This window comes from Danio rerio, chromosome 13, assembly GCF_052040795.2.
Source record: "Danio rerio strain M-AB ecotype USA chromosome 13, GRCz13ab, whole genome shotgun sequence".
NCBI lineage: Eukaryota > Metazoa > Chordata > Actinopteri > Cypriniformes > Danionidae > Danio > Danio rerio.
In genome coordinates, this window is record NC_141033.1 from 50,254,752 (window position 1) to 50,267,601 (window position 12,850).

Below are 12,850 nucleotides of genomic sequence, written 5' to 3' on the forward strand. Positions count from 1 at the left end.
TGCGATATATACTGCGATTTCAATACAATTTTACTAGATGACTTAAACAGCTCTATGTGCATAGTAATTACTTTAGATTGGGATGACTCTGTAAGGGATATATATATATATATATATATAATATTTTTTTATAGTGCATTATGCTTTTGTAACGGTGGTGTATACAAATAATGTACAAAATAATTAACCAAATCACCAAATTTAAATTAAATTACCAATTGCACTCTCAAAAGACTAATTCAATATTGGAAATAAACCAACAACATGAAAACAGAAATTTTTATTTGTTTATCTGTTTCTTTTTTCCCCCAATTTCTAGGGAAGAGATCTTTTAACGGATAGCAGATTTTTTCAACATATTTCTAAACATAAAAGTTTAATACCTCATTTCTAATAGCTGATTTATTTTATCTTTGCCATGATAACAGTAAATAATATTTGACTAGATATTCTTCAAGACACTTCTATACAGCTTAAAGTGACATTTAAAGGCTTAACTAGGTTAATTAGGTTAACTAGGCAGGTTAGGGTATATAGGCAAGTTATTATATAACAATGGTTTGTTCTGTAGACTATCGAGAAAAAAAATGTGCTTAAAGGGGCTAATAATTTTGTCCCTAAAAGTTTTTTAAAAATTAAAAACTGCTTTTATTCTAGCTAAAATAAAACAAATAAGACTTTCTCCAGAAGAAAAAATATTATCAGACATACTGTGAAAATTTCCTTGCTCTGTTAAACATCATTTGGGAAACATTAAAAAAAAGAAATAAAAAAAAAATTCAAAGGGGGGCTAATAATTCTGACTTCAACTGTTTTAGCTCCCCCACTGAATTTTTATTCCTTTGTTAAATATTTCCCAAATTATGTTTAACAGAGCAAGGACATTTTCACAGTATGTCTATTAAAGCATTTCACAGCTTCTCACAACACACAAAATGTGGATTACATCATTAAAAAATGCTCTGTCAACAATTCAGAAATATTTATTAGTGACACCGGTGGCTGATCAGTGAACTGCAGCTAATATCGTATTTTTTATTTTATTGTTCTTCGATTAAAGCTAAAAAAATACCCTTGATTTGATACCAAACTTATCCTTGCTGTGACATTTAGATTGTAAATGCATTAATAGATGCACTAGAATTAAGATTTGTTACAAAATTCCACACACTGGCAATGAAAAAAAATATTTGGAAATATGTGACAAAATGACAATTAATTATGAATAAAAAGTATTTTTTCTTTGATGGGTACATTTGAGACTTTAGAGCCAATAAATGTTCAATTAAAGCCACTCAAAACTCACTGAACAATTTAGAAATGCTTGTTATTAATGACACCGGTGGCCATTCAGTGAACTGCAGCTAGCAACATTTTTTTTTTTATTCTTCGATTAGAGCTAAATAAAAAAAAGTAAAAAATAGCTTTGTTGTGCTGGCAAATACATCCACGCTGTGACATTTAGATTGTTAAAACACTTTGGAATGCACTGAAATTCAGTTTTGTCACAAAATTCCACACACTGGCATTACAAATGTGGAAACACATGACAAAAATTACAATTATTAATTAATAAAATGATTTTTTCCTTTAATTGGAACACTTTAGACATTATAGCCAATAAATGTTCAGTTAAAGCATTTTACAGCTACTCACAACTCACAAAATGTGGATGACATCATTAAAAAGTCTCAATGAACAATTCAGAAACGCTTGTTATTAGTGACACCGGTGGCCGTTCAGTGAACTGCAGCTAGTAACATTTTTTTTATTTGGAAATATTTAAAAAACATGACAGTTAGTTATGAATAAAATGCTTTTTTTTCTTTTAATGTGTACATTTGAGACTTTATAGCCAATAAATATTCAATTAAAGCATTTACATCATTAAAGAGACTTGCTGAACAATTCAGAAACGCTTGTTATTAGTGACACCGGTGGCCGTTCAGTGAACTGCAGCTAGTAACATTTTTTTTCTTTGGAAATATTTGAAAAGCATGACAATTAGTTATGAATGAAATGCATTTTTTTCTTTTAATGTGTACATTTGAGACTTTATACCCAATAAATATTCAATTAAAGCATTTACATCTTTAAAGAGACTTGCTGAACAATTCAGAAACGCTTGTTATTAGTGACACCGGTGGCCATTCAGTGAACTGCAGCTAGTAACATTTTTTTTATTATTAGGAAATGAATTAAAAACATAACAATTAACTATGAATAAAATGCATTTTTTTTCTTTTAATGTGTACATTTTAGACTTATTAGCTAATAAAAGCTCAATTAAAGCATTTCACAGCTACTCAAAAACAGCCACTGATTTCCTCACTCATCAGTAAAACACACAGAGGGGAAACACTCTTTGTTTCCATTGATTTATAGTAAGAGTGACTGACCTTAGTGTAGAGTCGACTCGCTAGACTGCGCTGTAACACCCTTTCCCTGTAGCGCACCGCTTTCAGCAAGAACATTAGGTCTCCTACTTTGTCCACGCTGAAGCCAAGAAAGCTAGACAAACAAGGAAACCGCCAAAAGAAATACAGATTAACTCCCTCAGACAAAGAGATACTGTATAAAAAGCGCAGATCCGCTATCGGAATCACATCTAGACAAATAAAAGCTGATTTTATTCAGCCTATGATGGACGATTGCAGATCTCTGCTTCGGTTAATATGTTATGAATAGCAGGCCGGAAAATCATTACACCTCTCAAATTTTCCTCTCAGGCAAAAATTGCTAAATTGGTGACCTAATTGTGAGTGTAAACACAATCGTGAGAGTAGACCGGTTCCTTAGGGCTGAAACGTCTGTGCCTGTGTGTGTGTGGCTCTTCAGGAACGAAGTTTTAGATGCTTGGACGATCTTACATTGCAAAGCCAACAGACAAATGCCATCTGATGGGAAGAATTAAGCTAGAAATGTGGCCAGAATAGCATTAAAGGTGCAGAAATGATTCAAATTATTTTACATTTTAGATTAATAAGCACATAAAATAGGTTATTGTCCAGTGTCCTAAAAGTTGCATGCTATACATCATGTAAAGGGGACCTATTATGCAAAAATCACCTTTATAAGGGGTTTAAACACAGTTGTGTGGCAGCAGTGTGTGAATATAAGCAGCTTCTAATGGTATAAATTTATTAACTCAATTTTTTTTATACTTACACTTGATAAAAACAGTCTGGAGAAACACTTTGATTGACATTCTCTCTTTGTATGTGTCGTCGGAGGGGGAAAGCCCCACCCATTAGTGACCATCTCTCACTCGTTACACTAAACAGCCCTGATGCAATTGTTGCAATTGTTGTTTGCTAGTTTCAGCTTAGCGCAAGAGTCTTTTTGACGTTTTCCGCCACGCTGTTTAAATAGCAAAAGTGGATTCTGACACGCCCTGAAAGCGTTTGCGCCCTGCGCTTTGCACTTTGCGCATGTACCGTCAAAATAAAGTCCTTAATGTCTAATTCGTTCATGATTACAGTTCATGCATTTTTTTCACAGGCATGCACTGCACAATTTGCATCCTGCATTCACAAATGCATGCATGCATCAATCTCTTACCTGGTTCTAAGGCTGTCTGACGCTGAGCTGGTCAAGTTTCTGATCAGTCCCATCACCAGGTTGTTGCCCATCTGTTTGGTGTATTGAGTCAGCAGTTCTCGAACCACCACCTGCACAACAACAAAAACCTGATTAAAGACAACCTGCTTAGGCACATGTAATGTCAATAATCTGTTGTCTAAAATATGAGCTGCTTTAGTCAAATGTGGGCTGGTAGCTGAGAGCTTTTAGCAGATTTTTAAATGTTATTAATTTCTTTTTTACTGCAGTGTCATTCCTGTCACTCAGACTGTTCAGAAGGGTACTATGTGAAGTTTATTCATAAACTAATTTCGAGAGGAGCACGTGATTATGATTGAACACGGCTGGTTCTGCATTAGCATGCTTGATCCACCAATCAGGCCATTCCTAACCACTATAAAGAGCCAGGGTTTTCTCACTACAGTCATCTTCGATTTGAAGAATCCCCCCTTCCACCCCTACCTTTTCACCTTTCCCTCCATAGGGCAGCACGGTGGCTCAGTGACTAGCACTGTCGCCTCACAGCAAGAACGTCACCGGTTCTAGTTCCTTAACAGGCCGGTGGTCGTTTCTGTGTGTAGTTTGCATGTTCTTCCCGTGCTTGTGTGGGTTTTCCCCGGGTTCTCCGGTTTCCTCCCACATTCCAAAAACATGTACAACAAGTTAATCGTTAAATCTAAATTTCAATACAGGTAATCTAATAATGCAGCATATCTTTTAATAGCCTTCAATCTTAATCTTTAGCTATTATAAAAAGGGGAGTTGTCGAGATCTACCTGAGCTCGAGGCTCCCCTCTCTACCTCCAAACGGGAGGGAGCCCAGGGCTCAAGAACCTTCGAGCTCAGGGCTCTCTCCCGGGACAGCATGCCAAACTTGCTTATAATCAATCATCAGCTAAGTGTGAACTCTTGAAGAAAGCATTGACGGGCCGTGGGTTTGATTGCCAGGGAATGCATCAACAAATGAGCTGCATATCTTTAAAGCAAAGCAAATCACTTCGGATGAAAACCTGTGCCAAAAGCATGGGTGAGTGAAAAAAAAAAATCAATAAATGTTTTCTTTTGTGGCCTGAAAAAGAAAGAAGGGTATATGGAAATACAATAATGCGTAAAAAATATCCATAAAACATTTTGCTGATCCTTCTCCTCTCTCTGCTCCCCACACTTTCCTGTCAATACTCTCTACTGTCCTATCCATTAAAGGTGAAAACCCCCCAAAAAATAATAACAAAAAAAAGCAGTTTGGTTGAAACTATAGCTGCGTCCCAAATCGCATACTTATGCACTATTCTACGCCATTTTGTAGTATAAATGGTGTAAGTAGTGTGTTCACACTGAAAACTCTAGAAATAATAAGTGCACTTTAATTACCCGGATGATGCACTCATTCAGCCACTAAAATGAAGTGTGTAATGATGGACACTTCACGCACTCAACGACCGCAGGTTTGCTCACGTAGCAGAAGGGGCAGAGCTATCGGGCGCACATGTTGGATAACTTTATTTATTTTAAATGGTGAAAGCAAAATTCCCCTATAAGAGTGATTATAGCGCCTCCTGATGGTGAATGCGGTTATACTGAAGGCAGGTATTATTTTTTACTTTGGTCGTTTATTTCACTGATTTGGCAACCGTCAAACGTTATCAGGGAAACGATTTGAATTTCCGCTTTGTAAAAAAACATAAGTGCTCCATTTGGGACGACACTACATACATATACTATGCTGCTGAGTGTGTAAGTGCATAAGTGCATAGTGTATACAGTAGTGTGCCATTTGAGACGCAGCTTATCACTTAAAGTTCAATTGCATTTTTATGTAAATTAAATGATTGTACATTTACGTTTATTCATTTAGCTAACAGTTTTGTCCAGTGAGTCATTCAGTGATTCAACAAGAAGAGGCAATACTCACAGGACGTGCAAATTGTACAAAGGAATTGTTAGTGCTAAAAGAATTAACTTATATATATACAGTTGAAGTCAGAATTATTAGCCCCCTTTTGATTTTATTTATTTCTTTTTAAATATTTCCAAAATTATGTTTAACAGAGCAAGGAAATTTTCACAGTATGTCTGATAATATTTTTTCCTCTGGAGAAAGTCTTATTTGTTTTATTTTAGCTAGAATAAAAGCAGTTATTAATGTTTTAAAAAAACATTTTTGGGACAAAATTATTAGCCCCTTTAAGTTTTTTTTTCAATAATCTACAGAATAAACCACTGTTATACAATAACTTGCCTAATTACCCTAACCTGCCTAGTTAACCTAATTAACCTAGTTAAGCCTTTAAATGTCACTTTAAGCTGTATAGAAGTGCCTTGAAAAACATCTAGTAAAATATTATTTACTGTCATCATGGCAAAGATAAAATAAATCAGCTATTAGAAATAAGTTTTTAAAACTATTATGCTTAGAAATATGCTGAAACAGTCTTCCCTCCATTAAACAGAAATTGGTGAAAAAAATAAACAGGGGCGCTAATAATTCAGGGGGGCTAATAATTCTGACTTCAATTGTATATATATATATATATATATATATATATATATATATAAGCTAAGCACGTGATCCTCTTGAAATTAGTTTATAAATAAATAGATCACATGATTTTTGGTTCAACTATTATTTTAAGAGTTGTTTTTTAACCCACTTAAAGGGCACCTAGGTTACCTTTTTTTTCAGATTTAATATAAGTCTTTTGCGTCTCTAGAATGTGTATATAAAGTTTCAGATCAAAATACCCATCAGATTTTTCATTATACCTTTTATAAGATGCTGTTTTATACTGATTTCCAGCAGGGGGTGGTTTTGTCGTACTGCGCCTTTAAGCTTTTTCTTTCCCGCCCACTGTTTCTACATGCCTCCTCCCTCAGCTGCGTCAGACAACAGACAGACTTAAAGGAAGAAGGTCTCACGTAGCGTTTGTGAGATACTACAGTAAGAACTAACCTTTACTAATCAGTATTGTGAAGTTGCATTGATGAGTCACACACAATATCGTTACAAAGTTAACGCGCGCGCACACACACACACAAACACACACACACACACACACACGCAGGCAGGCAGACAGACAGAGCGCGCTTAGCCTAGTTAAGGCTAACCTCAAGTGTGGATATCTGTTATGCTAATGTACAAAATAAACCTGATTTAACTTCCACAAACCGGGATTGAAGCGTCTTCTTTTATAAATGTTCGGACACGCGGCTGTGCTGATGAAGTAAAGCTGAAGTAAAACGCTGTAATTAATTACACACATACTGTTTTAAAACACTTTAAACATGTGAAACTCACTCTTAATCACATTTGATGATGCTTGCTGATCCTAGCGAACAGAACAGAGCTTTTATTCCCGGTTGCTTTGCGTATGTCTGTCTGGTCTTGTTGACATATACACGTGACTACCGGAACATGTTAATGCGCGCAGCTGTCAATCAATTCGGTGGGCGGGGGGAATCGCACTCCTACGTAATGGTGCGATCGATTTGAAAACAGCTCTAATTGGCCGACCCTTTCTTTTGTAGTTAAATTGAAAAAAAAGGACTGGGTGTGTTCATATCACCCCAGTATGACGGTCTATACACTATACCAACACACAGATCTGTCCAAACTGCTTGAAAAGTAGATTTTTTTACCATAGGTGCCCTTTAAGTATCACTAAGTCAGGGGTCACCAGCCTCGGTCCTGAAGGGCCGGTGTCCTACAGGGTTTAGCTCCAACTTGCCTCAACACACCTGCCTGGGTGTTTCAAGTATACCTAGTAACACCTTGATTAGCTAGTTCAGGTGTGTTTGATTAGAATTGGAGCTAAAATCTGCAGGACACAGGACCTCCAGGAACAAGCTTGGTGACTCCTGCTCTAAGTGGTCCTAAAGCACAGTAAAGTCTTTACCCTTGTAAAATAAAGTACACATTTAAAAGTGCTTACTTTGAAAAATGATGTACATCAGATGTGACGCATGTTCGGTAGTGTGTATTGTAGATGTTACTTTGCATATAGTGCAGGAACACAATGCAGACTCATACTCAAAGTAACTCTCGTGCCTACTGTACAGTAATGTATATAGCCTACTTTACTCCACCCAGCCCTTAGTGTAAAGGTGTGATCATAATGGTCAGGACTTCCCGCCAGTCATTAACGTTCCTCAAGGGATCACGCTATCAACACAACATCACATTATAAACACCACAATCCAGACGCACAACCCCAGAAAGTCAATGACTCATTGTGTCATAATCATTGTGTACGTTTGTGCGCCAGAAACCCAAAATAACCTCCTGATTTCACATCTGCAGTACAGAAAGTGCTTCACCACTGCATACTGTAAAACAAGCTTCTCATAGTGACCCACACTCATCGTCCAAACCGTAACCGTGTACCAGTCATGTGTATGAAATTTGGAGATAAATGCTAATTTCCCTTATGACAGGTGACGATAAAACATCTTAATAACTTTATTAGGCTGTAATTTCCCCGAGACTGATCTGAACGCGAGAGCGGGAGAGGAATAAAGAGCGAGTCTTGGGTTGGCAGAGACTCGCACGATTCTTGTGACTTTGGTTTAAGCTGTGGTCCTGCAAAACTCATCACCCTTTATTTTCACATGCCCCATTATGACCTTCAGCACTGGCTGGTCATTTGTTGTTAGCCTAAAGCGCTTAATCAAATGACACACATTTAGTCAGAAACCTTTTGAAATGTGCTTTGAAATGGCAAAGCTGATGCATTATGATGTTAAATTAGTAGTCAAAGGCAGCAGGTTACATCTTAAAGAGAATTAGGTTATGAATTCTGTTATTCAAAGACACGGTATTACAGTATCAGCATAAAACAAATATCTATCTATCTTTCGATCTATCTATCCATCCATCCATCCATCCATCCATCCATCCATCCATCTGTCATTCTATCTATCTATCTATCTATCTATCTATCTATCTATCTATCTATCTATCTATCTATCTATCTATCTATCTATCTATCCATCCATCCATCCATCCATCCATCCATCCATCCATCCATCCATCCATCCGTCATTGTATCTATCTATCTATCTATCTATCTATCTATCTATCTATCTATCTATCTATCTATCTATCTATCTATCTATCTATCTATCTATCTATCTATCTATCTATCTATCTATCCATCCATCCATCCATCCATCCATCATTGTATCTATCTATCTATCTATCTATCTATCTATCTATCTATCTATCTATCTATCTATCTATCTATCTATCTATCTATCTATCTATCTATCTATCTATCTATCTATCTATCTATCTATCTATCTATCTATCTGTCTGTCATTGTATCTATCTATCTATCTATCTATCTATCTATCTATCTATCTATCTATCTATCTATCTATCTATCTATCTATCTATCTATCTATCTATCTATCTATCTGTCTATCTGTCTGTCTGTCTGTCTGTCTGTCTGTCTGTCTGTCTATCTATCTATCTATCCATCTTCCCATAGTGCATCAGGACTGCATCCATAATGTGTGTGTGCTTTTGTGTTTATTGAATATTGTGCATTTATGTGTATACACACTCATCGGCCAATTTATTAGGTACACCTGTCCAATTGCTCATTAACGCAAATTTCTAATCAGCCAATCACATGGCAGCAACTCAATGCATTTAGGCATGTAGACATGGTCAAGACGATCTGCTGCAGTTCAAACCGAGCATCAGAATGGGGTAGAAAGGTGATTTAGGTGACTTTAAACAAGGCATGGTTGTTGTTGCCAGGCGGGCTGCTCTGAGTATTTCAGATACTGCTGATCTACTGGGATTTTCACACACAACCATCTCTAGGGTTTACAGAGAATGATCCGAAAAAGAGAAAATATCCGGCCGTTCTGTGGACTTAAATGCCTTGTTGATGACAGAGTTCAGAGGAGAATGGCCAGACTGGTTCCAGCTGATAGAAAGGCAACAGTAACTCAAATAAGCACTCGTTACAACCGAGGTCTGCAGAAGAGCATCTCTGAACACGTCCAACCTTGAGGCAGATGGGCTACAGCAGCAGAAGAACACACCGGTTGCCACTCCTGTCAGCTAAGAACAGGAAACTGAGGCTGCAATTCACAAAGGGTCACCAAAAATGGACAATAGAAGACTGGAGAAACGTTGCCTGCTCTGATGAGTCTCCATTTGTGCTGCGACATTCGGATGGTAGGGTCAGAATGTGGCGTCAAAAAAATGAAAGCATGAAACCATTCGGCCTTTCATCAGCGGTTCAGGCTGATGGTGGTGGTGTAATGTTGTGGGGATATTTTCTTGGCACACTTTGGGCCCATTAGTAGTAATTGGGCATCGTGTCAATGCCACAACCTACTTGAGTATTGTTGCTAATCATGTTCCTCCCTTTATGACCACAGTGTACCCATCTTCTGATGGCTCCAGCAGGATAACACGCCATGTCATAAAACATAAATCATCTCAGACTGCTTTCTTGAACATGATAATGAGTTCACTGTACTCAAATGGCCTCCACAGTCACCAGATCTCAATCCAATAAAGCATCTTTGGGATGTGATGGAATGGGAGATTCGCATCATAGATGTGCAGCTGACAAATCTGCAGCAACTGTGTGATGCTATTGTATCAATACGGAGCAAAATCTCTGAGGAATATTTCCAGTAGCTTGTTAAATCTATGCCATAAAGTATTATAGCAGTTGTGAGGGCAAAAGGGTCCAACCTCATTCTAGTAAGGTGTACCAAATAATGTGGCCAGTGAGTGTATATATGTATGTAATAAATATTAATCGCGAACTTAAACCATGCACACACAAAAAACATCTACTGCAAATATTTAAATAATAATGATCACAAATGACTGTCTCTATTAAAGTAAAATAAATATTTCAAAATTGTACAGTAAATTGAACATTTATAAGAGTTTCAAAAAATGCTATTTTAGTTTATATTTACCACTGAACCAATGTCTGAGTAATAATTGTTTCTACACTATTTGTTCTTCTCCACATTATTAATGTATTGGATGAATAGATAGATGCCGTTATTTCTAAGCACAAGCTGTTCCTGGCTGTGTAACACTTGCTGCACTTGCATGTTTTTAAAAAGATCACAGCGTTGGAAAAGTGTGGCTCAAATATCAAAAAACAACAGTCATCATTTACTCACCCCCATGTCGTTCCCAGCCTATATGATTTTTCTCCATTGTGGCACACAAAAAAGAGATTTTCAGCAAAATGCGATGTGATAACCAATAACATTTGACGTCACTGACATCAAAGACCTGTTTACAGCTGCGATTTCAAGAGCGATTAAAATGGCCATTTTAGTAATAGAGATGTTTAGCTAAAACTGTGGTCTTCGGCGGTTCAGAAAATACAAAGACAGTTTGAGAGTAAAAAAAAAAAAAAAACAGACATGTACAGGCAAAACAAAATGAATACAGTGGCTGCTTACAATACATAGAGGCGGTATGGAGAAATCTTGTTTAAACTACTTATTTAAAATAAGTTGAAACAGCACAATTCTTACGTTTTTCTGGGAACGACTTAATTGTTTTATGTTCAATCAACTTAAATTTGTCAAAAAAATTAAGTTAACTTCATCTATTTGTCTTGGGAAAACATGAAGGAATTTAGAAGAACTCACAGTGTGGGCTAGAAACTGAATGTTATTTAAAATATTATTAATCCCCAGCTTCAACAAAATGTCCTGAGAAGAGTCTTAGGCCGTACTCACACTAGGTACAGTTGCCTCGAACCGGGCCAAAGCACGCTTGTCCCCCCTCCCGTCTCCCCCGATGGCCCGCGCTCACACCACAAACGGCCTCGGCACGCTTAAGTCATCGCTGCTGCGCTGTTCAGTGAGAAGCACTCTCTCACTCAGAACAGTGGAGATTTCTCTTGTTGTATCATTTTAGTCGTTTGTTATGCAGTGACATGCAGTCAAATATTTAGCCAAACAGTCCTTAGGGATGCGGGGACACGCAGTCAGATATTTCGCCGAACAGATCCGCCACTTTTGGCGCTCATAAACAATCATAAAGTCCTCGTGCTGCAGGAATGAGGAGGTCTGCTGAAGGTGCAGCTGTCATGCAGTGAGGGGTTTGCGTTCACTGAACAGTAAGAATGATTAATAAATCCATAAGAAACAGTCCCTTAAAAGTCACGTCTCGCTTTCAGTTTCGGGCTTTGCACCTCAGGTGCAGTGTTTCATGTTAAATCAGTATTTTAAAATGCAATATTAAATGTGTCAGACATAAAATAGACAATATATATATATATTTTTTTTAATTTAATAATGATTTAATATTATTCTGACCTGTAACCAGTTAAATATTCGATTAACAAGCTGCGGTTGTCGGTTAGCAAAGTTAACTGAAATAAGCATCCCTAGTACGAACTAATTCGTACAATTTAGTATGATTTGCTCATCACCGAAAGACGGTTGTGTTTAGGGGCGGGGTTGGATGCCATCCCTCCTTTTTAAAATCATACATTTTCGTACGACTGAACTCGTACGAATTCATACAAATTAGCCACTAAACTTTCCTCGTGAGATCAGGCTGGTAAAACATATGCTGGAATAGTTGGCGGTTCATTCTGCAGTGGCGACCCCTGATATATAAGGGACTAAAATGAATAAATGAATGTTTTAAAATGACAAAAAGCATCAGCCTGTTTCCAGGGATTCAACTGCATGACTTTATTTTGGTCCTAAAGGAGATAATCTAATTCCAGCAGAAAATACATGTCTTTAGGCCTAGTCGAGCAGTGAATGCAGACGTTGTGCTCGAGTTTCCACGCATGTTGTGTGTGTGTGCATGCGTGTCGTTTTACGCATGTAATGGATGAACCAGCATATAATAGATCCCAAAGCCGACCTAATTACCTTAATAAGCAGTCCCACGATACACTGGCACGTTCGACAGCGTGAGGCAGCATCAAAATGAGCCCCTTTATTCTGATGCCTTCATAATCGACTTAATTCGATTTAGTTTGTCGGACACAGTTTGTATTTAGCAAAAGAATCGCCGCTTGTCTATTTTCCCCCTCCGAGCAGTCATGGTGTAGACATCTCAGTGTTTTTCTGTTTACTCTCGCCTTGTTTTGTCAGAACATGGGCATTTAAATGTGATATTGGACTATATTAAGGGAGTATCTCCAAAATAAGTGGGAAAACAAATAACAACCTTGAGGAAAAAAAGATGGTAATAAACATGACCCTTGTGACCAAGTTTTTTTCTTGTTGCCCTCAATACTTGCTGGCCAGTTTT

The 12,850-nt window shown here is 37.3% G+C and overlaps 1 protein-coding gene across 7 annotated transcripts in view; it reads right to left on the bottom strand.

The window, feature by feature from the left end:
- The window catches only part of acoxl (acyl-CoA oxidase like), a 354,958-nt gene that overhangs the window by 280,086 nt on the left and 62,022 nt on the right, over window positions 1-12,850 (bottom strand). For all 7 annotated transcript variants that reach the window (XR_015506452.1, XR_015506450.1, XR_015506451.1 and 4 more), the window contains exons 14-15: window positions 3,562-3,671; window positions 2,400-2,511 (exon numbers count right to left, since the gene is read on the bottom strand). Coding sequence is in view for 2 of the 7 variants with exons in the window: in XM_087279832.1 (XP_087135958.1) it covers window positions 2,400-2,511; window positions 3,562-3,671 (222 nt within the window). In the remaining 5 variants the exon portion in view is untranslated. The remainder of the gene's footprint in view (window positions 1-2,399; window positions 2,512-3,561; window positions 3,672-12,850) is intronic.